The 25000-nt window shown below is 55.6% G+C and overlaps 3 protein-coding genes across 9 annotated transcripts; 2 read left to right on the forward strand and 1 right to left on the reverse strand.

Moving 5' to 3' along the window:
- Positions 1 to 6: 6 nt before the first annotated feature.
- On the forward strand, positions 7 to 5323 carry LOC102996847 (endophilin-A2). Its single transcript, XM_028486975.1, has 8 exons — positions 7 to 52; positions 879 to 1022; positions 1409 to 1542; positions 1704 to 1862; positions 2232 to 2335; positions 3022 to 3146; positions 3312 to 3371; positions 3798 to 5323. The coding sequence occupies exons 2-8, from the start codon at positions 899 to 901 to the stop codon at positions 3992 to 3994; spliced, it is 903 nt and encodes a 300-aa protein (XP_028342776.1). The 5' UTR covers positions 7 to 52; positions 879 to 898; the 3' UTR covers positions 3995 to 5323.
- A 194-nt stretch (positions 5324 to 5517) lies between these two features.
- MPND (MPN domain containing) lies at positions 5518 to 14569 on the reverse strand. Of its 6 annotated transcripts, none has more exons than XM_028486972.2 (13): positions 14502 to 14568; positions 14136 to 14404; positions 13164 to 13400; positions 10644 to 10905; positions 9976 to 10060; positions 9680 to 9776; positions 9308 to 9380; positions 9153 to 9229; positions 8150 to 8318; positions 7993 to 8063; positions 7337 to 7426; positions 6555 to 6647; positions 5518 to 5760 (listed from the first exon to the last, which is right to left on the reverse strand). In XM_028486972.2, the coding sequence occupies exons 1-13, from the start codon at positions 14506 to 14508 to the stop codon at positions 5674 to 5676; spliced, it is 1617 nt and encodes a 538-aa protein (XP_028342773.1). In that variant the 5' UTR covers positions 14509 to 14568; the 3' UTR covers positions 5518 to 5673. The 6 variants fall into 6 exon arrangements, with proteins under 6 accessions (XP_028342773.1, XP_023989938.1, XP_054939517.1 ...); XM_024134170.2 differs by having other exon boundaries at positions 10644 to 10776; positions 14502 to 14567; XM_055083542.1 differs by having other exon boundaries at positions 9153 to 9380; positions 14502 to 14569.
- A 5646-nt stretch (positions 14570 to 20215) lies between these two features.
- Positions 20216 to 24993, forward strand: LOC129391943 (signal-transducing adaptor protein 2-like). 2 transcript variants are annotated; one of them, XM_055083545.1, is made up of 3 exons: positions 20216 to 20365; positions 24537 to 24608; positions 24748 to 24993. In XM_055083545.1, exons 1-3 carry the CDS (start codon positions 20264 to 20266, stop codon positions 24895 to 24897), a joined length of 324 nt encoding a protein of 107 aa, XP_054939520.1. In that variant the 5' UTR covers positions 20216 to 20263; the 3' UTR covers positions 24898 to 24993. The 2 variants fall into 2 exon arrangements, with proteins under 2 accessions (XP_054939520.1, XP_054939519.1); XM_055083544.1 differs by having other exon boundaries at positions 24537 to 24993.
- Positions 24994 to 25000: the final 7 nt, after the last annotated feature.

Genomic DNA, 25000 nt, shown 5'->3' on the forward strand with positions numbered 1-25000 from the left:
GCTGTGACAGAAGTGTTGGCCAGAACCATCGAGTATCTGCAGCCCAACCCAGGTAGGGCACCAGTCAGCTGCAGGGGGTCTGCCCCCAGCTCCTCGGGTCTCGTCAGTCCAGAATCTTCTGGTTACCGGAGCATGAAGAAGCAGTGCGTGGGCCCACAGCACTGAAATGCCCAGGGGTAGGCGGGTTCAGGCATGGCTGGATCCAGGCATCCAAAGGATGTCCTCAGGGTCATGCGTTTCCTTTCTGCTTTGTCAGCTCTCGCTTTTCACGGCAACATTAGCCTTAAATTATCCTTCGAGCTGATGGTCCCAGCAGAAAAGAGCATCTTTTCCCCCCAATCAACTCTTTGGACCAATTTGAATCAGGTGCCAGGCCCCAGCCACAAGCCTGCCTTTGGAGCATGAGGTGGGGTCTCCGAGGCTGAGAGGGAGGCAGGGACTTTTCCTGGAGGAAAATCCAAATGTTGGTTCCTGTAGTGAAAGGCAGAGGATGCAGGACAGGCAGCAAAAGCAGCCGTGTCCACCTGAGGCCTACGCTGGGGACAGACTGGAGCTGGCAGAGGTGCAGGCACGCCCCTCATCTCCCACCCCCGGTAGAGGTCTGCACTGGGGGCACCTGTACCTGTCCACACCTCTACCTGCCTACCCCGCTTCTCTGGGGGTCTTGAGGAGCTGGGCCCCTCTCCTGCCCACTGCCGGTACTCCTGCACGAGGACCAGAGCAGAGGGGGGACATCTGTTCGGGAGGTTCCTCTCACACTCTGGTTCCTCGGGCCGAGGGAGCACTTCAGAAATAAACAACCCCCCGGGCAGAAGGGGCAGCTGGCGGTCTGGTGGCTCCTTGAGAGACCACACCCACCCGGCCCCACCCTCTTCTAGCCTCGCGGGCCAAGCTGACGATGCTCAACACGGTGTCCAAGATCCGAGGGCAGGTGAAGAACCCTGGCTACCCGCAGTCGGAAGGCCTGCTGGGCGAGTGCATGATCCGCCACGGGAAGGAGCTGGGCGGCGAGTCCAACTTCGGTGAGGCCGTGGGGAGGCTGGAGGCAGGGGCGGGCCTGAGAGCTTGGGGCCAGAGTCTCTGTGCTGCCAGCAGGCTGGCACTTCCCCCATAGCTCGAGGATCTTCTCCAGGGCTGGCTGGTCCCCTGGACGGGGGCTGCCTACAGCATCACGGCCATGCAAAAGCCACCCTCCCGGCCCACGGTGGACCTGGGTGCCTTCCACGTGGTGGGAGGGCGGCTCGTGAACACCTGTCACCACCGGCCCCCGTGGCTCCGGGTCAGACTTAAGGGTCCCTTGTTTCGTTCTCTGTTCTGGCGTCCAGGTCCTTGGCCGTGGGGTGTGCCTCGGCCGCGCAGGCCAAGGCCTCCTGTGACGGCTTCCTCCACCACCCCATCCTCTCCCCAGGCGATGCCCTGCTGGATGCTGGAGAGTCCATGAAGCGCCTGGCTGAGGTGAAGGACTCCCTGGACATAGAGGTGAAGCAGAACTTCATCGATCCCCTCCAGAACCTGTGCGACAAGGACCTGAAGGAGATCCAGGTACGTGGGGCTGCTCCAGGCCCACCCTCGCTCCTCCCCCACTCCCCCACACACATACAGCCCAGCTCGGGCCAGGTTTCCCAGCGGGAAGGGCTGCAGGGCATCAGGTGGCCCTCCCCGAGGTCCCAGGCACGCGGTGTGACCCTCACCCCGGCCCCCAGCACCACCTGAAGAAGCTGGAGGGCCGCCGCCTGGACTTTGACTACAAGAAGAAGCGGCAGGGCAAGATCCCCGACGAGGAGCTGCGCCAGGCCATGGAGAAGTTTGAGGAGTCCAAGGAGGTGGCCGAGACCAGCATGCACAACCTCCTGGAGACCGACGTACGTGTGTAGGCCCTGAGCCCCTCCCCGCGTGCACCCACCACACTGGCCTGCTGGGGACCACCCTGGGGGAGCCCCCTGAGACAGGAGCCCAGTGGCGGTGCCCGCTTCCCAGGGCCATTGCGCAGGCTCTGTGCCTGTTCAGGGTGTGAAGGGAAGGAAGGGGGAACAGGAGGCCCAGAGGAAGCCACTGGCCCACTGGGGCTTTGGGGTCTCCTCAGGCCCTTCACTCTCCTCCGGCTGCAGCTCAAGGGTCAGGTGGGGGCTGGGCCCACATCTGGAACAATCGGGGAAGGCTCCCTGCAGGAGGCAGCCAGAGATGGGGGCCAGAAGGAGGGCAGCTCTTCAGCCCTGGCTGGTCCCTTGCAGATCGAGCAGGTGAGCCAGCTCTCCGCCCTGGTGGATGCCCAACTGGACTACCACCGGCAGGCCGTGCAGATTCTGGACGAGCTGGCTGACAAGCTCAAGCGAAGGTGGGCCTGGCCCCCCCGGCCTTTCCCGCGCGAGCCCCGGCCCACCCTGCTGGCTGGGAGGCCCAGTGGCTGGGTGCTGTGGCTGCCGGGGCCAGCCCTGGGGGACCCGTGGGACGCCCCCGCCCCCGGACAACCCAGCCCCACTGTGACATGTTCCTTCCAGAGCAGCGGGGTTACTTCTTTTTCAGAAAGAATCCCCAGGCTGCATGAGTCAGGGTGGGGGTCCCAGGAGGGAGCAGGACCTCATCATGCTCATCCTGGTCCCCAGAGGAGAGGCTTGGGATGTCCTGTGGGGAGAGGGTTTGCCCAGCCCTGCCCCTGGGGAGCCCCTTCCTCTCCTTCCCTGTCTCCGAGGACCATCTTGCAGTCAGGCAGCGTCCAGGGCCTAAGAAGGGAAGCCCCCCCGGTGGGCGGTGGTTCCCTGGTGAGGGGTGGAGTATCTGTTGGGCACCAGCTCCCCAGCCGCCACTGCCGAGGAGGCTTCTGGGTGCAGTAGGACCAGGCCTGTAGGTAGCCTTGGAGATATGCCTGGGGGCCCCCCTCTCGCCACCTCCCACGTGCATCCCAAGTCCCGGGGCAGCAGCATAAAGAGCTGGGGGTGGAGGCGTTGTTCCCTGACCTCGATAGATACGCGAGGGCTCAAGAGGTGGCCCTGCAGCCGCTCACAGGCGTCCTTCCACATGCAGGATGCGGGAAGCCTCTTCACGCCCCAAGCGGGAGTATAAGCCCAAGCCCCGGGAGCCCTTGGACCTCGGAGAGCCTGAGCAGTCCAACGGGGGCTTCCCCTGCGCCACGGCCCCCAAGATCACAGGTAATGGAGGAGAGGGCACCACTCTGCCCCAGGCCCCTTTGGGGGAGCCCCAGCCCGCCACCCATCCAACCGCAGGGCCAGTTCTTTGCACGAGGAGCCCCAAGGATGGGCACCAGGCCCCACGCCAGCATTCTCAGCCCACCTCTTTGCTTTGTCTGTAAGCAGCTTCGTCATCTTTCCGATCTTCCGACAAGCCCACCCGGACCCCCAGCAGCAGGAGCATGCGTGAGTGTCCCCAAGGGGCCCAGGCCGTGCCCCTGCCTCGGTTTACGATGCTGCCTTCTAACCTGTGCCCCAAGGGTCCTTCACCCCTTCTCTGGTAGAAGTGGAGCTGGGCTTCCCTCTGTTCCGAGTGGTACCCTGAGAGCTGTGTGCTTCTGGTCACTGTCACCCTGATGCCACTGGGTGTCCGCAGCTCCTCCCAGGAGTGTTTTGGTGACCACTCACAGAGCCCTTTTCCCTCCCCTTGTCACTTGCCTCCCTCTGATAGCAGTGGGGGCCACAGAGGAGGGAGCGGCTCTCCTTGGGGGAAAGCAAGGAGCAGTGAGTGGGCAGGACAAGGGGGTGGGGGGGAGGGGAGGGGAGAGGAGGCCACATCCCCCTGCACACCCACAGGGGCAGGTGACAGCCTGGACCTTCCCCCGCCCCTAGCGCCCCTGGACCAGCCGAGCTGCAAGGCCCTGTACGACTTTGAGCCTGAGAACGACGGGGAGCTGGGCTTCCACGAGGGCGACATCATCACGCTGACCAACCAGATCGATGAGAACTGGTACGAGGGCATGCTCCACGGCCAGTCCGGCTTCTTTCCCCTCAGCTACGTGGAGGTGCTGGTACCGCTGCCCCAGTGACCGCGTCTCAGTGGTGTGCCGGCCCGCCGCCCCTCCATCCAGATCTCTGCATTCCACGGGCCCGCAGCCAGGCAGTGCTCACAGCCTGCGGGGTGGCCCGCTCGGGGCCTGACCCAGCCCCAGGGCGGCGGGACCCCTGTTTACACTAGCGCTCACCCCCGGTGGTGGGGGCTCCCTTCCCCACTCCACGTGGCCGTCTCGGGGGCTGGGCAGTGTTCCTCCTTCCTGCTGCTCACAACTCTGCCCCCCCAGCTCCGCCCACCCCACCCTGGAGGCTCACACTAAGGTGCTCTTAGAAACACTAACTCCTCCCGCCCCTCCAGGGACTGGTAACTCCAGGTGGGCCCCCCTTCTCTCTCTCCTCTCCCTCTCCTCTCCTCTCCTCTCTCTCTTCCTCTCACACAGACACACACACGCGTGCGCGCACGCAGACGCATCCTCTCCCACCTCCATCCAGCTCTGCCTGGAGACCTGCCCTTAACAGGATAGGACTGAACATCGGTGTGATGGGGTGGTCTGGGTGAGACCCCTGGCTGAGACTCTCCACTCTGCTTTTAAATACCCCCTGGACACTACCAGCCCCCTCCAGAGCTCCTTAGGCCCCTGAGTGCCTACAGATGCTACCTTCCTGGAAGGGTTTCACCCCTTTCTTCTGGCTGGGGACTTGGGGAAAGGTGAGCCTGGGGTTCACAGGAGCCAGGGCCCCTAAAGACAGGCCATCTCCCCCCTGCAGGGCACTAAGCCCCAAACACCCGTGCCTACCACCGCATCCCAAGTCAAGCACCCAGCGCGCACGCGTGTGTACACACACACACACACACACACACACACACACACACACACACACACACACACACACACACACACACACACACACACACACGACCACGGGAGCCCAGCCTCCACTATGTGGAAGGTCAAGCACAAAGGCTTTGTTAAGTGAATGTTCCCAGACCCCTGGCTGCTGGGACCCCTGGGGGAGTCATGGGCACCACCCTGGTGAACCAGCCACCATACCCTCTTTGGACAGTGGTCCAGGCCATCTCCTCCAGACCAAGGTAGGCAGCTGCCCAGACCAGCAGGGCCCCAGCCCTGCACCCACTTCCCCTCTTGCCTAATCAAAAACTTGGCTAAACAGGGGACCCCGGGCCTGGTTCACATTCCCCTCCTCTGGTGACCGGTAAAGCCCCCAAGGACACCAGGCCCTCCTTGCTCCTCCGAGAGGCCCCCGGTCACCAGTACCTGGAGGAGACACAGACATCGGAGCCTAGGGCAGATCAAAATGTAATCCTGATTTTTTAAAAAAAGTATTAAATGTCTCTTTCTACAGCCTCTTGCCTGGTTGTGGTGCAGGGCGGGCCCTCCCGAAGGGGTCTCCAGCCAGGGTGGGGCCCATGCGAGCGCCAGCCCACAGCGAGCCCGGGAGGGATGGCTGTCATCTGCCCAGTCGCCAGCGTGGCTCCTCCCCATAGCCACGGCTGCATGAACAGCAACCCCTCCTGCATCCGTGAGACACGTGCCTAGGCTGTTTCTCCTTTATTATCTGAGCCCCTGCCGTCACACACCTCAGTCACACAGGAACAAAGCAGCACAAAGGCCATGGGCCCATTCCCCTCATGCAGAGCCTCGGGGAGCCACATCTGACCAAAGGCCTCCCCGGTCCTTGGAGGCTGGTGCTCTCAGCTCCCCTGCTTGAGGACGCTGTAAACCTGCTCCAGCACATGGCACAGGCCCTGGTCCTTGGGCGTCCTGCTGGCAAGGGAGATCTGAAACAAGGAGGCCTGGTGCCTCAGGGCTGCAGCCTGCCAGGGGGCTCTCCTAACCCAGGCACGCAGCTGTGTCCCTAAAGCCACACCTCGAGGCCTGGGGATGTCATCCTTGGGGGGTGAGGTTCCTCCACACTTTCCAAATCCTCTTACACGCGCCCCCCTTGTGTGCCGAGGCCACCCCACCCCACCCCACCCACCTAGCACCAGGCTGGGAGGTGACCAGTGGCAGCTTTAAGCCCTGGTCACTGTAAGTCTGAACAAAACAAGCAAACGTGTGAAGCTATTTCTCTGCAAAGTGGAGTGGGTAGTGTCTTCTGAGAATGACTCTCAGGCAGGAAATATGCGGAGCCCCTGCCGACAAGTCCCATTAACCAACCATAGGGCCAGCGGGCTAGACAAACCCACTCCCAGCACCAGCCGCTCTGCTCAGTTCAGCTTTGCTGCTGCTTAAGATTGAGAACCCCTCCTGCACCTCCGTGGGTGGCCCCAGGAGAAGCAGGGCCCAGAGCAGCATCTCTAGCTGGGATGTCCCAGGGGTCATGAGGTCTACGGGGCTTTTGCATTTTCATCTGCGTTTTGATGGTGGTGTCCACCAGCGTCACCACCCCCATGTGATAAAACACGACTTTTCTTTGGTAGCACTCATTTCTGACAAGTATTTTTGTCCAGGCCCAGGTAAGAACTCACCTCTCTTCAAGCTGCCCACGGATATATTCGGGGGGCGGGTCCCCAGGGCTCCCAGAGACCTTTATAAAAGGAGGGGTTTGCACGGGGCTCGGCATGAGTCTCACCTTGAGCTTGTCGAGGTAGGTGTGCTCCTGGTTCCAAGGCTCCTGGAACCTGACGAGGTCAGGGGCGCCCTTGTAGAACTCCACCAGCAGCATCTAAGGAACGGGGGGCAGGTGAGCCCCAGCGACCGCACTTCCCAGGCCAGGCACTCAGGATACAGCAGCGAGTGGGACAGACACTGCTGCCACCCCTCGGGGATCCTCTAGTCTAATGAAGTGTGGCATGCAGACGTTACCCAGGTCCTGGACAAATTAGGGGCTTGGCAGGAGGGCCCCCTGGAGGGGGAGACAACTTCCGCAGAAGCAGTAGGCACACTGAATGGGATTCTTTATACCCACCCCGGCCCTGACATGGCTCCGTGGTTTAGCCTCAGCCAGAGTAGTAACGTCAGTGAAGTCACAGGTGTGACGAACTAGCTCCGTTTGTTTAAGTGCCTGCTTGCTATTCGAGTAACACCTGAGGTTCTCACGTGTCCCCACTTGGAGAATCACTGGCAGCTGCGGAGGCCCAAGGCGGGAGCGTCCCTAGCATGTTCCAGAACAGCCAGGAGGGCGAGGGGGGAGAGGTAGGAGGGGCTGAGGCAAGATCTGGGACTTGATCCTAAGAGCCCGTGATTTTCAGGAGCAGGAAGGGGGGCGTGACTGGGCCCTGACGTGGCTCGTTCAGCCCGCGCTTCCCAAGTCCTACGGTGCCATGTCCATGCAGCTGGGCGCCCTCGGCTCCCACCTGCTCCTCCCAGGGCACCCACCCCACCCCCATCCACCTCACGCGGCAGTGAACTCACCATCTCATGAAGGACGTCATTAGTCAGGAAGCCATCCTGGACGTAGGCCATTTCCACGTCCATGGGGATGCCATAGTCACTGGGCCTTTGCTGGCAGAGACACAATGCCAGTCACCACTAGCTACCCCCAACCCGGCCCCCCTCCAAGATGGCAGAGCACAGCAGGAAGTGCCCAGGGCTGGGAGTCAGAGAACTGATACTGCAAGCCTGGCTCCGCACTCGGATCAGATCCAGAGCCGCGCGAGACCTTAAAGGAACCCAGCAATGTGACTAGGGAGGCAAGGTGGCACCCTCCCCACCACACACAGAGGAGTGGCCATGGCCCCGGAATTCCTTTCTAAAGCTGATTTCTGACTCCGAGATGGACTTGGGGAATGAAACCAGACAGGGCTCAGGAAGGAGGCTACCTTGGTGGCAAAAGCAGCATGCTACAGGTAGAGCACCCACCTTTTCAACACCCCTCACACCCACTGCCTCAGGGCAATGATTATGTTCCCATTTCACAGATGAGAGAAGCAGGCCCCAGCTCCCCAGATGAGCCGGAACCAGAGTTCTGGCTTCCTGCTGCTAACAAGGCCTCCTGACCCCTCCCACACCCACACAGGGCCCCGCCCACGCCTCCCAGCCCCAGGCCTCCCCCCAGCAGCCCCACCTACCTCAGGGGGCGGCATCACCCAGAAGGGCGAGATCTTGGACTCTGGGCCCGGGTTACCAGAGTAGTAAGGGGCTGGGGGAGGAGAGAGAGAGAAGGGGCTGGGCATGGAGGCGCGGTGGCCCGCTGGGGCCCCACGCCCGCCCCTTCCCGGGACTCACAGCAGAGCAGGGCGAGGCACGGCTGGAAGCCGTTGCTGGAGCCCTGCAGCCGCAGCTGGTAGTCCATCTGCGCGTCGATGTCCTGCAGCGACGGCAGCGCCGGGCTGTACGGGTGGCTATGGTACCAGCCCACCAGGGACAGGCCCCGCAGGAGCAGGCTCTGGTAAATCTGGGGGCAGAGACGTGCGGGGCCAGGGGATCTAGCAGCCCTAGTGCGCTCACGTGCCTGGCACCCATCCAGCCCCATGAGGCCAGCATTTAATGAGCGCCTGCTGTGTACCAGGCCTGAGGACACAGCAGTGACGGAGACACACCCTGCTGCACCCTCAGCGAGTCCAGTGAGGGGCGGGGGGGAACAGTCAACAAATAACGTAAAAAAGTTGCTGCTATATTCCCTGGCGGTCCAGTGGTTAGGACTCCACGCCTTCACTGCCCAGGGCCTGGTGTTCAATCCCTGGTCGGGGAACTAAGATCCCGCAAGCCGAGTGGTGCGGCCCAAAAAAACCACAAAGATGCTCGTCACATAAATCTAAGGTAAAAGGTTATTTTGCTCACTGCTGTATCCTCAGCTCAAGGAACAATTCCCGGCGCATAGTAGGAGCTCAATCAATAGTTAAAGAGATAGGGTAAAGAGAAAGGAAGAAGTGGGCGGAGAAACTTGCGTGCGCAGAATCCACACCCATTCTGTGCCCTGTGACAAGGTGAGTGTGGAGCGCAGGCGCGTACTAAGCACCCTATGAAAACATTATGGACGGCAGCTAATACTTATCGGGCCTTTACCAGGTGCCAGACAGGCTCAGAGGGGAAGGGGCCGGCGGCGGCGTCTGTACAGAAGGAAGTATGACGGTGGGGGTCACAGGTGAGGGGACCGGAGGTCTCACACACACCCATTTGCACCCTTGCTGAGTGGCGACACGGTGCTAGGCGCCAAGACGCGGTAGCCAGGGCAGCTGTGTCCGCGCCAGCCCTCCCCAGAACGCCGAGTCGCCGTGCGCCCCCTCACCTCCTCTTCCATGGCGGCCGCGGTATCCGCGTCCCCCAGTCGACTCCGACAGGGGAAGGCTCTCAGCACCGTGAGCACTGCGCGGAGGCGGGAGAAGGCATGGACATCGACCCCAGCCCCAAACACCCCCCTGCCCACAGGCCCCAAATACCCACTCTGACTGTTGATGTCCCAGCGGCCGCCCAGGTACCCCACGACCTGGCTGCGGGTCAGGTGGCTGTGGAAGTCCTGGGGAGGGGAGGGACATTGGAAGACCCGCTCAGACTGCGCACCGCCGCCCCAAGGCTGTCCCGAGGACCAGGGCCCTTGCGTTGTGATGGGGTCAGCCCACCCACCTCCTTCTTCATTCAGACACTGATTGAGTGCCTACTGTTTACCGGTAGTGAACAGAGCAGACAAGGTCTCCGCTCTAATGGAGCCGACCTTCCAGGGATCCTCTGGTCGGGGCGGGGGGGACGGGACACACCCCCTGCCCAGGCCTGAGAGCCCCTGACCCCTAAGGGGCAAGGTAGGAGCTGGGCACACACCAGCAGGAACAGCACGTTGCTAGAGATGGCCACGTTGAACGGCTGGAACTTGTTGATAGCTGCGAAGGATGTTACTTCCACCAGGGTGTGCGGGTTCCTGAAGGAGCCAGGAGGGTTCCACAGCCTCAGGAACCCCCAGGCCCTGCCCTCACCCCCACGCTGGCTCCCCAGCTGCCCACAGCCAGCTCGGACCTGAGGCTTTGTCTCCACCCTACCCCTGCCTTTGTTCCCCATACGCCGGCAAGACCTCACACCGATGGGGGTGAGGGTCCCGGCAGGCATGGAGTGTATCTGACCTGGCAGAGTCTCGACTACCCAGCATGCAGTAGCGCACAGGCACCCGGATCTTGTTTTCCACCCTTTTCCCTGGGGGCGTGGCCTCTGCGAGGTTGGGGGGTAAGGGGAAAGAAAAAAAAAAAAAAAAAAGGCAGCATCAGTTCCTTCCCCAGCCAGGAACTGGAAAATGAAGACCAGACAGCTGGAGAAAGAAAAAAACAAAACAAAAAACACAAAACACTCCAGGGGCAGCCTTAAAAATCAGGCAAGTGGACTGGGAAATCAGGCGGTAGGTTAACAAATCAGACAGAAGAGATTTAAAAACTCAGATGAAGGGCTCAGGAAGTCAGGTGAGGACCAGGCAGCGGTGCAAAGAAATCAGGCGGCAGGGCCAGAAATCAGGCAACAGGGCACAGAAATCCTATGGGGGAGCAAGGAAATCAGGCGGCATGGTGAAGAAATCCGGCAGCAGATAAAGAAATTGGGTAGTGGGACCAAGAAATGTAGTATTCGAGCTTAAAGAAGTCAGGCAGTTACAGTGAAATTAGGCAGCGGGGGCTGGGAAGTCAGCCAGGCATCTTGGGGGCTCTAAGGAAAAGAAAGGCCAGACTTGCCCCCAGCCTCCTCCCCCACCTGAGTTCTGTCGGCCTCCTGCCCTTCCTCCTCCCCTCCTCCCCCCACCTCTCACCAGGGTGGACAGGCTCCGAGGGGCCCTTCACAGCTGGTCTCCGACTCTTGTCCTCCGCTGAGGCTCCTGTCAGAACCTCCTCCTCCTCTTCCTCCATCATTAGCTCCTCCTCCTCTCCTTCGCTGGCCGGGCTCTGGCGGGGTCGGGGTTGGGGGGACAGCGACGGGACTTTCAGCTGGCTGCTCCCTACCCTCCCGGCAAGTTCCAAAGAGACCTCTGGCTGGCCTGAGCCTTCGGTTCCTGTCGTTGCCCCAGGTGCCCACTAGAGGGAGGGAGTGAGCAGAAACAATCCAGGCTGTGGACTAGCCTCGCAGGTTCGAATCCCGCCTCTGCCTATTACAAACAGACTTTGGGCTCTAGTCTCCTCATCCGTAAAACGGCACAATGACCTCCAGCCCCACAAGGGTGGCGTAAGGGTGAAATGAGAATGCGTGCAAAGCATTTAGCATATGCCCCGTTGCTCCATTCATCCAGCAAGCAAGCCAGCACTTTGCATGGATTATTTTACCAGATTCTCTCAATAACCTCTCCCCCTGCTCTCTCAAGACCCCTTGCCGAGGTGACCTCTCTGTGTCCAAACACAATGGTCACATCTCAGTCTCTGTCCCCCCGCCCCCCTCTAGGCAGCGTCTGCCCAGGTCAGTTCATCTCCTCCCGGAAACTCCTCAGGGAACTCCCCACTCACCTGGCTTCCCTCCCACCTCTCCTGGACCCCCTTATTCTCCCCCATCTCACTCGCTGGCCCAGGGCTGGGTCCTCGGGCCTCTTTCCTTCCCCACCCACATCCCTCCTGGGTGCCCTCAAACCCCATCTACCCCCTGAACAACTGCCCACAGTCCTGACTCCAGCCTGGGGCTCTCCTGAGCTCCTGACTCGGGGTCCAGCTGCTCCTTGACATCTCCTCTCGGGGGGTTCACACTCAACATGGCCACCCTGCCCCATCCCCCCAAACCTGCTCCTCCCCACTTCTCTGATGAGGGCAATCCTGTCTACCCACTTGCTCAGAACAAAACATCTCCTAACACCAACATCAGATCCATCAGCACATCCCATCAGATCCACTTTCAGAATTAACCAGAACTTGCTCACTTCCTCCCCCCTCAATGGCTGGCCTGGTCCACCCCATCATCAGCCACCTGGATCTGTACAATCACCTGCACCCCGATTCCCCGGCTCCTACTCTCACGCCCCGGCCCCAGTCTGTCCTCCCTACACACTACAGCAGCCACCAGAGGGCGTCCGTGAGCACCCGAGTCAGGTCCCACCCCCTCCTCTGCCCACAGCCCTCCAGGGCTCCCACCTCCCTCAGGGTAAAAGCCCAAGTCCACCCGGCAGCCCATGAGGAACTGCACGACTTGCCCCTGTCCTCCGCCCACCCCCCGTCCTGGTCCTCCCCTCCTCCCTCTCTACCCCTTGCTCACTCTGCTTCAGACACACTGGAGCCTCACTGTTCCTCAAAAACACCAGCCACAGTCCAGCCTCAGGGCCTTTGCATGTGCTGTTTTCCAGAAAGCCTTATGGCTCCCTCCCTCTCCTCCTTCAGTTCACTGATCAAATGTCACCTTCTCAGTGAGGCCTTCCCTGACCACCCTAACCCTCCCACCACTCCCATCCCCTGCCCCTGCTTACTTCCACCAACGTACAGTAAGATGGACTTATTTGTTTGTTTCTCTCTCCATGAAGGCAGAGATTTTTTCTCATTTTGGTGTCTGTTTTATCTCTAGCACCTAGAAGAGGGCCTGGCACACAGGTGGCATTTACTAAATACGTGCTGAATGAATAGCCCTATGGCATAGTGTGAAAGTTAGTTTTAAAAGTCACCTTGGCTAGGATTTAGTACCCAGTTATTTAATCAAACACTAGTCGAGGTGTTGCTTTGAAGGCATTGGGTAGATGTGGTTCACATCTACAATAAGTTGACTTTCAATAAAGAAGAATACCCTTGATAATATCAGTAGGCCTCATCCAATCAGTTGAAAGGCCTTAAGAGCAAAAACTAAGGTTTCCTGGAAAACAAGGAATCCTGCCTCAAGACTGCAGCATCAACTCTTGCCTGAGTTTCCAGCCTGCCAGTGGCCCTAAAGATATCAGATTTTCCAGCCGGGTGTGTGTGTATAATACACCTGGGTACCGTTATCATCTCTATTTTACATATGAAAAAGACTAGGAACCCAGAGAGGGTCCTCAGCCAAGTTCAACCCAGCTGGTGAACATTCAAAGAATATCTATTACTATCATGGCATTCAAGACCCTCCCAGATCTGGTCCCTGCTGATGTCTCCAGCCCCTTCAGCTACCAAGGCATCTGAATGTCCAGCTGCATCAGCTAATAATGGTTCCCTAAGCAGCATGTGTTGCTTCATGCCTACAAGGCTTTGCATATGCCATTCCTTCCTCTGGAAAACCCTTCCATTCACCTTTCTCTGACCAACTCCTGTTCATCCTTCAAGGCCCCAGTTCCAACATCCTCTCTCTGGGTACTCCTTATCCAACAGTGAGTCAGGAAGGCTGAAGGACACACCTCATCGGCGGCAGCTGCAGGTATATGGAGCTGGTTTCGCCGGAGCCAGGCAGCCTTGTACTTGTCCAGTTTCTGGCCCTTGTACTTGACAGAGGCCCAGCCACAGCCAGACTTCTTGGCCGGGTTCACCAGCTTCTTGCAATGGGTGGCCCAGGCGCTGGGTGAGTTGAACACCTGGCCGGTTTCCTGCCACACAATCCTCCCATCGGGCTGCAGGTCTCCCACGAACTTCTTCCCCTGCAGTGACAGTGGGCTGGCTGGGCCCAGGGGCTGGTACCCATCAAGACCCCTCCTCTGGGAAGTCCTCCCTGACCCCATGCTGCTTCCCAGGGTTTGGTAACCACTTCATGCTTCCTTCCAGGAAGGCTTCCAGCTTAGGTACCATCCCGATCAGCCTGGATTGCAACTGTCCAGTTATATGACTGTCCTCCCTCCCTTCACTGGACTGTGAGCCCCAAAGGGCAGGAACAGGGTCTGTCTTGATCTCTGCTGTGTCCCTAACACCCAACACAGCCTGGCACACAGCAGGTGTTCAATTCACGAATTGCTCCCACTCACAAAGAGCACAACAACAACAGTAACAATAATAGTAATAATAGCAAACACTTACAAAGCACTTACTGCGTAGCAGGCATACTGCTGAGCACTTTATTCATTGAGTCCTCATGCAACCCCATGGGAGGAAAGAAAATCCCATCTACAGATGGGAAAACTGGTATATGGAGAGGTTGAGTGAGGTCACACAGTCAGGAAGGCACTAGTGTCCTCTCTGAGCCTAAGTTTCTCCTTTGTGGAGTGCAGTGTTTGGTGAACAATGTTCTCCCGCCCAGAAGGGCTCGTGCTGGGTCAGGATGCTCCGTGCCTCAGTTTCCCCTCCCCACACCGGGGCTCGGCCTGAGGCAAGAAAGCACACTGGACTCCGGTTTCCCCTTTTGCACCAGCTAGGATGGGATGCGGCTAGGGGGCGCTCACCAGATAGTAGATGGACAGCACCCCGGCGCCGGGCTCCAGCAGCGCGTCTTTGAGGAGGACCCGCAGCGTGACCGCGCGCCTGGTGAGCGCGCCCCCCGGCCCGCCGCAGCTCCCTGGCCCGGCCCCGCCGCCACCGCCGCCGCCTCCGCCGCCGCTGCGCGCGCCACCCGATGCCCCCGGCCGCTCAGAGTCCTCGGCCTCCGCCTCGTCCTCGTCTTCGTCTGGCGCCTCCTCGCCCGCGCCGCCCGCGGGGGACAGCGGCTCCGGAGCTGCGGGCAGCGACAGGCTGCAGCGGGGCCGCGCACCCCAAGCTGCGCCAACCACCCCACCCAGCGCCTTGCCAGCCCCCCACCAGGCCCGCCTTACCTGCCATGGCCGCTCAGCCACACGCCCAGCGCGCCTCTGGTTCTTTCTTCCCGGCACGTGACGCGGCTCCGCCCCGAGGGGGAAGCGCCCCAGCCATTGGCCGCCGCCGGTGGGCGGGTCAGCAGGAGCGAGCGGGGAAAGTCAGGCCTCCCGCCTGCACAAGCTGGAGAGGGAGGCAGCGGCTCAGCCCTCTGGGACATTCGGAAAACTGAGGCTTGAGACCACCTTCCATGGGAGGGGGCTGGTAGCCGAGAGTTCAGGGTACCGTTGGGGAAACTAAGGCCGGAGACTTACGCTTTCGGAGAACCAATGACTCCACCCGAGGCCATCGCCTACAGGATTGAGGCCTGGGGCTGGGGGACAAGGGGGGCTCAGCCCACTACGACGAGCGAGGAAATTGAGGTCCGCGGCCATTCCGGACCTCCCTATTGAGGGACACACAGGCCTCGGCTGTTGGGACCGGGGAGACTCTGAGGCCCGGGAGAATGAGCCACACTGCTCTGGGGCTACGGGATAGAATGGTGAAGCAGCCCCGCGCCGCGACTGTAGACATCCCAAGCCGGGCGGCAGTCTCTAAAGGGTTAACTTCCACCCACCCCGGCGGCCCTCGACTGATTCTGTAATTGGATCACAGCAGAGCCAGCCAACCAATTAAAACTGGGTCATTTCATCTTCAGCCAATAGACGGTAGAGGCTGGATTCCTTCCAGCCAATCAGTGTTAAACTGCTCCTCCTCTAGCAGTCTGCAGGAGACTCCTGCCTCACGCATCCAATCAGTTGTAGGGTCTTGTCTCAGCTAGCCAATCAGCTCGCGGGTCAAACCTGGCTCGCGGCCTCCACCCCCCACCCAACCCTAGCGCTTCGTGCATGTGGGCTGAGCCCGGCTGGAAGTGCCGCACAGCTGCAGCCCTTTCTTTTCTCGGTGGCCACTGTCACGGGACCTCTGCTCCGAGGCGCAGGGCCACCTCCCAGCGCTGGGACTCACCAGCCCCTCGTAGGGCTTAAAGCCCAGGGTGGGGGCTCCGTTAAGCTGCAGAGCACCTTTGGCTGGGCTCAGCCGCAGATGGGTTTACCCGACCCCAGTCTGGAAGAGGGGACAGGATGCTAGGGGCGGGAGTGTGCAGCCAGGATGATCTGGAATCAGACTGGACCTGGCTCCAAATCCTGCTCCATCACTTCCCAGCTCTGTGACTTTGGCCAAGTGTCTCCACCTCCCTGTTTCCTCCTGGGGATAATAATTCCTACTTCAGAGCTGTTAAAGACCACGACTTGACAAAGAGTAAGAGCTAGGGAATGTGAATGAGTATTATTACTCATGAGGAAATAAAATTTGTATTTTAAGGCAGGACAAGAAAAAGTAAACAAAATTCTCTGTTTGTTTGGACCTCCTTCCTCCCTCTCTCCCCAATCTGCATTACACATTAACCAGCGATCCTCAAACATGGGAAGATGGGAACGCCTACTCAACAGTAAATGTAACTTCTTAAAAGAATAGTGTTCTTTCCCAGCTCTGTAGGGGATCAGGATGATTTGCTCCTCCCTCTTTACGGGCTTACCTGGACTATCTATCCTTGGTGAACTTTATGTAAAATATCAGTATGTCAATTTGATGTATGATCCTTTGTCTCAAGGCGGTCCAGTGGTTAAGACTCCATGCTTCCACTGCAGGGAGGGCGCGTTTGCTCCCTGGTTGGGGAGGTAAAGATCCCTCATGCCCCGGGGTGCAGCATAAATAAATAAATAAATAAATAAATAAATAAATAAATAAAGTATATGACTGTGCCTTCAGCTTCTAACAGGCAGAACAGCTCTCAGCGCTTTCTGAGAATCTGCTTCCTCTGTTATAATCCTCAGTTTGGCTCAAATAAAATTCCCCTTTTCTTCTTCTTAACTTGATAGTTAAATTTCATTGACACTCACTTTGTGTCCAGTCCAAACCTCCTTTTGGAGTCATCTCACCACCCACTCAGGAGCTAGCCATCAACTAGGCATCCCCCAGCCCCTTAGACTCAGCAGAGCTCAAACTGGCCCGTTTATTCCCCCATACCCTTGCCTTCTTTCTCTTTGGCTCTCTTATAAAACCCAGGGCTGGATCTCGAGCCTCTCCCATCTGGATCATTTCCTAGGGACTCAGGCCTCCATACTCACCCACACCCTGCCCATCTCTCACCCTGGCTGGCCCCAGAGGGATCTTTATAAAATACAACTATGACCACCTCCCTCCCCATTGTCTTTGATAAATAAAATTAAAACTAACTGCTGTGTGGACTTCCCTGGTGGTGCAGCGGTTAAGAATCCGCCTGCCAGTGCAGGGGACACAGGTCTGAGCCCTGAGCCTAGAAGATCCTACATGCACGGAGCAACTAGGCCTGTGTGCCATGACTATTGAGCCTGCGCTCTGGAGCCCACGAGGCATAACTACCGAGCTTGCGCTCCTAGAGCCCGAGCCTGTGCTCTGAAACAAGAGAAGCCACCACAATTAGAAGCCCGGGCACAGAAAGGAAGAGTAGCCCCCGCTCGCCACAAGTAGAGAAAGCCCGTGCACAGCAACAAAGACCCAATGCAGCCAAAAATAAATAAATAAATTTATTTAAAAAAAAAAAAAAACTAACTGCTGTGACCTTATTAACCATTAACTATTTACAGCACCCCTATATGGCAGATAGTATAATCAACATTACCAGACAGTTCAGAAGATGAAGAGGTTGCCCAGACTACACAGTTGAGCAGATTCCAAAGCCTATGATTCCTCTTTGCTATGCGTATAAAGTCCAGGCAGCCCTATAACTACTAAGGAAATTGAATTTGTAATTTTAAAAGTTCCCAAAAAGGAACTAGGTATCTTCAAGATTCATAAATTGTTTAGCTACACGTTCATTTCTGTAGCAGACCTGACAAGTATTTGAGGTCAAAACCCTATGTGTTTAAAAAAAATGTTTTTTACCATGCTAATAAAAGTATTCATTTGCTTGGGAAAAAAAAATAAAAGTCCCCAAAAAGAAATCTCCAGGCCCAGATGGAGAATTCTATGAATGTTCAAAGACGAATTGATACCATTTTACATATTCTCTTCCAGAAAATTGAAGAGGGAATATTTCCCAATTCTTTTTTTCTTTCTTTTTTTTTCTTTTTTTTTTTGCGGTACGCGGGCCTCTCACTGTTGTGGCCTCTCCCGTTGCGGAGCACAGGCTCTGGATGCGCAGGCTCAGCGGCCATGGCTCACGGGCCCAGCCGCTCCGCGGCATGTGGGATCTTCCCCAGGGAAGCCCTCATTTTTTTTTTTTTTAAAGACTTTTTTGATGTGGACTATTTTTAAAGTCTTTATTGAATTTGTTACATAATTGCTTCTGTTTTATGTTTTGTTTTTTTGGCCGGAGGCATATGGGATCTTAGCTCCCTGACCAAGGATCGAACCTGCATCCCCTGCATTAGAAGGCAAAGTCTTAACCACTGGACCACCGGGGAAGTCTCCCGAGGTCATTTTATGAAGCTAGCATCTCCCTGACACCAAAACTAGATAAGAAGAGTACAAAGAAAGAAAACTACAGGATATACCTCATGAATCCAAACACAAAAATCCTTACCAAAATATTAATAAATAGAATTCAGCAATACATAAAAAGAATTATATACATCATGACCAAGTGAAGTTTATTCCACGGGTGCAAGGCTGGTTCACTATGCCAAATTCAATCAGTGTTTTCCACCATATTTAAGAGACTGTGGTGGGTGGAATAATGGTTCCCTGAAGGTGTCCATGTCTGAATCCCCAGAGCCTGTGAAAATTTAGGTTACATGGCAAAGGGGATTTAAGGTTGCAGATGGAATTACAGTTGCTAATCAACTGACTTTAAAATAAAGAGATGATCCTGGGACTTCCCTGGTGGTCCAGTGGGTAGGGCTCCACGCTCCCAATGCAGAGGGCCCGGGGTTCAATTCCTGGTCGGGGAACTGGATCCCACATGCATGCCTCAACTAAGAAGCCCGCCCGCCACAACAAAAGATCCCACATGCCGCAACTGAGACCTGACGCAGGCTAAATAAATTAATTAATTAATTAAAAAAATAAAATAGATGATCCTGGATTATCTGCTGAGCCCAATGTAATAACAGGGGTCCTTAAAAGTGGAAGAGAGTCAGGAAGAGATAACTATGGAAGAAATTCAGAGTGATATGATGTGAGGTTCCTACCCACAGTTGCTGGCTTTGTGGATGGAGGAAGGAATGAGGAAAGCTTCTAGAAGCTGGAAGAGGCAAGGAAATAGATTCATTCTTTGAGCCTTCAGAAAGGAAAACAGCCCTGCCAACACCCTGATTTTAGCTTTGTGAGATCCATGTAGGACTCCTAACCTACAGAGCTGTAAGATAATACATTTGTGTTGTTTTAAGCCTTTAAATTTATGATAATTTATTATATCGACCACAGAAAACTAACACACAAGCTAAAGAAGAAACATCATTAGAACGTACCAATTCATGCAGAAAAAGCATTTGACAGAATTCAACACCCACTCATAACAAAAACTCTTAGCAAACTAGGAACAGAGGGAAACTACCTCAACTTGAAGCACGTCTACAAAACTTCAGTTAACATTGTACTTAATGGTGAAAGACGAACACTTTTTTTTTTTTTTTGGCCGTGCCATGTGGCATGTGGGATCTTAGTTCCCTGACCAGGGATTGAACCCGTGCCCTCTGCAGTGGAAGCATGGAGTCTGAACCACTGGACTGCCAGGGAAATCCCACTTTTCCCCTTAGGACTGGGAACAAGGCAAAGATGTCCACCCTCACCACTCTTACTCAACAGAGTCCTGGAAGTGCTAGCCAGCACAATAAGACAAGAAAAGGAAATAAAAGGCATACAGATTGGAAAGGTGGAAGAAATGAAACTAACCCTATTTGCAGATGACATGATGGCCTGTGTACAAAATCACAAGAAATCTACCAAAAACGGCCCTTGAACTAAGAAGTGGGTTAGTTCAGCAAGGTTATAGGATAAGAGATCCGCACACAGAAATCAGTGGCATGTCTGTATGCTAGCAATGAATGTGAAAACTGGAACTAAAAATACAGTGGCATTTATAATTACTAAGAAAGAGAGAGAGAGAGAGAGAAAGAGGAAGGGGGGGAAGGAAGGAAGGAAGGAAGGAAGGAAGGAAGGAAGGAAGGAAGGAAGAAAGAAAGAAAGAAAAAGAGAGAGAAGGAGGGAGGGAGGAAAGAAGGAAGAGAAAGACCATGTCTGTGGGTTGGAAGACTCAACACAGGACATAAAAGATGTCAAGTCTCCCTCAACTGATATACAGGTTTAGTGCTATTCCTGTCAAAATCCCTGCAAGATTTTTGGTAGATACAAACAAGATTGTTCTAACGTCCAGGCAGCCTAATGGGCTTCCTGGACATTGTATCACTCTCTGGTCTCATCCCCTCACCACTCTGGCACCAGACTCTGTTCTCTCCCTTCCAGGCCTTTGCTTAGGCAGGTCCCCCTCCTGATGCCCTGGCACTGACAGCTCCCAGCAGCTCTCTCCTCTGTTCCCTTACTCCAGACAGGTCTCCCTGACCTCTTTCGGGCACCAGAGAGGAGGGGATTTCCCTAGGATCTCTGGACCTGCCCAGGCCCAGCCCCCATCCAGCCCTGGCAGGGGAGGGAGCTCGGGAGCTGATAGAAGAGAGGAAATTCCCCTGGAACCTGTTTCTCTGCTTCCTGGCTCAGCTGGGGCACCCACTGGAGGGAGAAGCCAGGCCAAAGACCCGGGCCCGCCATGGCCTTGGCCCTGAGGCCACCGCGGGTTCCCAAGCCCAAGAGCAGCCTGCTCTCACACTACCACGAGAGCTTCCTGGAGAAGAAGGGACCCCGAGACCGGGTAAGACGGGCGAGGGAGCTGGCGCTGCTGGGTGGCCTAGGCAGGTGCAGCACCTCTCTGAGCCTAGACCTCCGTAGCCGGCCAAGGAGAATGCGGTGGGTGCTGGGTGGGGCAGGGCATGGACTGGGGGCTGGGAAAGGTTCCGTCCCTCTGTCTGTCTGTCTCTGGCTCTCTCTGTGTCTCTGATTCTGATCTGAGCTCTTTCTCTTTCTCTGTATTTCTCCGTGCCTGGCTCCATCTCTCTCTGTCTTGGTCTCTTTATGTCTCTCTCGGATACAAACAGGATCAGCGACTTTACTCCAGGAAATGGGGAGTCTTCTGATTCCCACACCTCCCTCCTCCCCCCCCCACCCCGCCCTGAGCTAACTCTGTGAACTTCAGACCCACGGGTCAAAGTCAGCACAGATTGCAAGGAGGGACAGTGAGAATTAATGGGGGCTACGTCCCACAGGACCAGATACTGGCCAGGGGCCCAATATGTGTGTGTGTGTGTGTGTGTGTGTGTGTGTGTGTGTGTGTGTGTGTGTGTCCTTCTCAGAATAAAGTCCAGCCTGGTTCCCACTAAGGCCCATCCCCCTCCCCATCCCGCATACTCATCTCCTACCAGGACGCAAACCAGCCAGGCTTTTCTCTGCCTTTGACCTGGCAGTTTCCTCCTCCTGTCCTTCCGCCTCCATGCATCCAAATCCTCCCCAGCCTAGAAGGCATCCAGAGGCAGGAGATCTCAGGGGTTAAGAAAGAGCGCGAGGGCCCCAGAGGATGAGACCCAAGTTCACATCCCTGCTCCGTGCGGTCCTGACTCCCAAGCAGTGTACAAGTTACTCTGCATCTTTGTGCCTCCGTTTTCTCTATTATAAAATGGAGAGAGAAAAAAAAAAGGACTCCGTTGGTCGTCCAGTGGTCAAGACCCCACACTTCCGCTGTAGGGGGCGCAGGTTCTATCCCTGGTCGGGGAAATAAGATCCCACAGTCCAAAAACATAAAATTAAAATTAAAACTAAAAAAATAGGGCTTCCCTGGTGGCGCAGTGGTTGAGAGTCCGCCTGCCGATGCAGGGGACGCGGGTTCGTGCCCCGGTCCGGGAAGATCCCACATGCCGCGGAGCGGCTGGGCCCGTGAGCCGTGGCCGCTGAGCCTGCGCGTCCGGAGCCTGTGCTCCGCAACGGGAGAGGCCACAACAGGGAGAGGCCCGCGTACCGGAAGAAAAAAAAAAAACACTAAAAAAATAAAATGGGTTGAAAAGGCCATAGACATGGTTACAGAAGAGGGATATCTCTTTTTTTTTTTTAATTTATTTCTGGCTGCGTTGGGTCTTCACTGCTGCTCGCGGGCTTTCTCTAGTTGCGGTGAGCGGGGGCTACTCTTTGTTGTGGTGCACGAGCTTCTCATTGCGGTGGCTTCTCTTGTTGCGGAGCAGGAGCTCTAGGCGCGCGGCCTTCAGTAGTTGTGGCAAGTGGGCTCAGTAGTTGTGGCTTGTGGGCTAAGAGCGCAGGCTCAGTAGTTGTGGCACACGCGCTTAGTTGCTCCATGGCATGTGGGATCTTCCCGGACCAGGGCTCGAACCCGTGTCCCGTGCATTGGCAGGCAGATTCTTAACCACTGCACCACCAGGGAAGTCCCGAGGGATAACTCTTAACATGCCAAGGATCTGACTCAGCGCTTTGCATGTATTAATTCACCCAATTCTCACAACAGTCTCTGAGGCAGGTACCTTTTTTTTTTTTTTTGGCCATGCCAAGAGGCATGTGGGATCTTAGTTCCCGGACCAGGGATCGAATCTGTGCCCGCTGCAGTGGAAGCCAGGAGTCTTAACTACTAGACTGCCAGGGAAGTCCCAGGCAGGCACCATTATTATTGCCATTTTATAGGTGGGGAAACTGAGGCACAGATAGCTTAAACAATGTGCAATGGATGGCACATAGCTGGTGCATGACAAAGTAGGTCTGACCATGTGAGTTTAATCACTTACTGCTGTATTCCCAGTGCCTGGCACATAGTAGGTCTTCAGTAAATGTTAAATGTATGTATGTAGTATGTACCTATGGATGGACAGATGGGTGAGTGGGTGGAGGGACAGATAGGTGAATGGATGGACACATAGAGCTATACTTCGGAGACACTGCAGGTTTGGTTCCAGACCACCACAATAAAGCAAATATATATTATTTATTTATGTATGTATTTATGTATGTATGCATTTATTTATTTTGGCTGCTGCCAGGTCTTAGTTGCAGCATGCGGGATTCTCAGCTGCGGCAGGCGGGCTTCTCAGTTGCAGCATGCAAACTCTTAGTTGTGGCATGCAGGATCTAGTTCCCCAACTAGGGATTGAAACCAGGCCCCCTGCAATGGGAGCACCGAGTCCCACCACTAGACCACCAGGGAAGTCCCACAATAAAGCGAATATTGCAATCAAGTGAGTCATATGAATTTTTTGGCTTCCCAGTGCCCATAAAATTTATGTTTACACTAGACTGTACTCTATTAAGTGTGAAATAACATTCTATCTTAAAAAAACAATGTACGGGGCTTCCCTGGTGACGCAGTGGTTGAGAATCTGCCTGCCAATGCAGGGGACACAGGTTCGAGTCCTGGTCTGGGAAGATCCCATATGCCGCGGAGCAACTAAGCCCGTGCGCCACAGCTACTGAGCCTGCGCGTCTGGAGCCTGTGCCTCCACAACAAGAGAAGGCCTCGACGGTGAGAGGCCCGCGCACCGCGATGATGAGTGGCCCCCACTTGCCGCAACTAGAGAAAGCCCTCGCACAGAGGCGAGGACCCAACACAGCAAAAATTAAAAAAATAAATAAATTAAAACAAAAAACAAACAAAAAAAAACAATGTACGTACCTTAATTTAAAAATAACGCTGTTGGGAAAATGGCACCAAAAGACTTCTTCAAAGCAGGGTAGCCAGAAATCTTCAATTTGTAAAAAAAAAAAAAAAAAAAAAAAAAAACCAGAATATCTGTGAAGTGCAATAAAATGAGGCATGCTTGTAGACAGGTGGATGGATGGGTGGGTGAGTACATAAGTGGATAAAAAGGATGAAGGGATGGATGTGCGGCTGGATGAATGGAGGTAGGCAGATGGATGAAGTGATAGGTGGATTGATGGATGGATGATCGCTGTCAATATAAGAGCTACCCTCATTATCATTATGGACTAATTAAAGTACCTCCTCTTTCAGGAAGTCTTCCCAGATTTCCCAGTTGGAGGGCTTCTCTCCTCCTCTGTGATCTCTTGGTCCAGGATCTATCCCTCCCTGAGGGTGCTAATTTCCCTTCTTTGGAGGATTTAAGTATCTATGCTTTCTCTATCTTTCTAAAACATCATTATTTTATTTTATTTGGCCGCACCATGCAGCTTGCGGGATCTTAGTCCCCACCCCCACCCCTCACCCCCAGGGATGGAACCTGTGCCCCCTGCAGTGAAAGCATGGAGTCCTAACCACTGGACCGCCAGGGAATTCCCGGAACATAATCTATTTAGAAAAAGAATTCATGCCCCATTTATTATTTTGCCTGCAACAGAGCTGAGCGCCGAGTAGGTGCTCAGGGAATATTTGGTGAAAATAAATTCTAGACTCTTATAATCTGATCTGTATCAGCCCCTTCGGCCTCCAGAGAGCTAGGACATTTGGAATTCAGAATCCTGAGGGGGAAACCCTGAATCTGCAGACCTTCTAGTGTCCGGAGCCTTGTGAAATTCTGACTGTAGACTGAGCACCTAGCCCAGTGCCTGGCACCTAGGAGATGTTAATATTTACAGGGTGGATAAGGGGACAGGGGGTTATATGTATGTATGGGTGGATGGGAGGGTGGAAGGATGGGAGGGTGGAACAGATGGATGAGTGGGTGGATGGATGGAAAACCATAAAGTGAGTTAGCACAAATTACTCCTAAAGCTCCCACCCCTGTAGGTTCCCTTTGGTCCTTTCTCAGAGAGTAACAGATCCCCAGAAGCCGGGTCATGGATGAGGAGGGCCTCCCCGAGAAGGCAACACTTGTTCAAAGACATAAAGCAGGTGATGAAGGAAACTATGTAAAGATCTGGGAGAAGAGTGTTCAGGCAGAGAGAACAGCCAGTGCAAACATCCTGAGGTAGACTATGATGGAGGTACCCAGCCTCGCCACCTCACCTCCTTCTCTTTCTCCAACTCTGGTCCACAGGATTACAAGAAGTTCTGGGCAGGCCTCCAGGGCCTGACTCTCTATTTCTACAATAGCAATCGGGACTCCCAGGTAAGGATGGAAATGAAGGCTCAAGAATTGGCCCACCTTGGCCCCAGGGACCAAGCAGAGGACGTGGATGGTATGTCTAAGACAGGGGGCCTGAGGGGCCACAGGCCTGGTGCTCAGACCCTGTCTACTGTGCCCCCAGCATGTGGAGAAGCTAGACCTAGGAGCGTTTGTGAAGCTCACAGATGAAGCTCCCTGGGGGAGCTCCCATGACCCTGGCACCCACTTTTGCTTGGTCCTGCAGAACCAGGAGATCAAGTTCAAGGTAGGTCTCTTAAGGTGGGGCTGGTAGGAGACCCTTCTTGTCGCACCCACCATTAACACATACTAGCATGGAGTCACACAAAGTTTACCACTGGGTTGGTGACACTGGGCAAGTCACTTAACCTCTCTGG

This window comes from Physeter macrocephalus, unplaced genomic scaffold, assembly GCF_002837175.3.
Source record: "Physeter macrocephalus isolate SW-GA unplaced genomic scaffold, ASM283717v5 random_1492, whole genome shotgun sequence".
In the NCBI taxonomy this organism is placed as follows: Eukaryota; Metazoa; Chordata; class Mammalia; order Artiodactyla; family Physeteridae; genus Physeter; species Physeter macrocephalus.

Excerpts from the sequence above, each read along its gene's own strand:
- MPND (XM_055083542.1), bottom strand. Across the intron at positions 13,401-14,135 it reads TGCTGTCCATCTACTATCTG|GGGAAGAAGTTCGTGGGAGA; the intron begins GTGAGCGCCCCC and ends CTGTCACTGCAG. Across the intron at positions 10,061-10,643 it reads CTCGGAGCCTGTCCACCCTG|AGGCCACGCCCCCAGGGAAA; the intron begins GTGAGAGGTGGG and ends CCAACCTCGCAG.
- LOC102996847 (XM_028486975.1), top strand. The coding sequence starts at position 899 with ATGCTCAACACGGTGTCCAAGATCCGAGGGCAGGTGAAGAACCCTGGC. Across the intron at positions 1,023-1,408 it reads GGGCGGCGAGTCCAACTTCG|GCGATGCCCTGCTGGATGCT; the intron begins GTGAGGCCGTGG and ends TCCTCTCCCCAG. Across the intron at positions 2,336-3,021 it reads GCTGACAAGCTCAAGCGAAG|GATGCGGGAAGCCTCTTCAC; the intron begins GTGGGCCTGGCC and ends TTCCACATGCAG.
- LOC129391943 (XM_055083544.1), top strand. The coding sequence starts at position 20,264 with ATGGCCTTGGCCCTGAGGCCACCGCGGGTTCCCAAGCCCAAGAGCAGC. Across the intron at positions 20,366-24,536 it reads AGAAGGGACCCCGAGACCGG|GATTACAAGAAGTTCTGGGC; the intron begins GTAAGACGGGCG and ends TCTGGTCCACAG.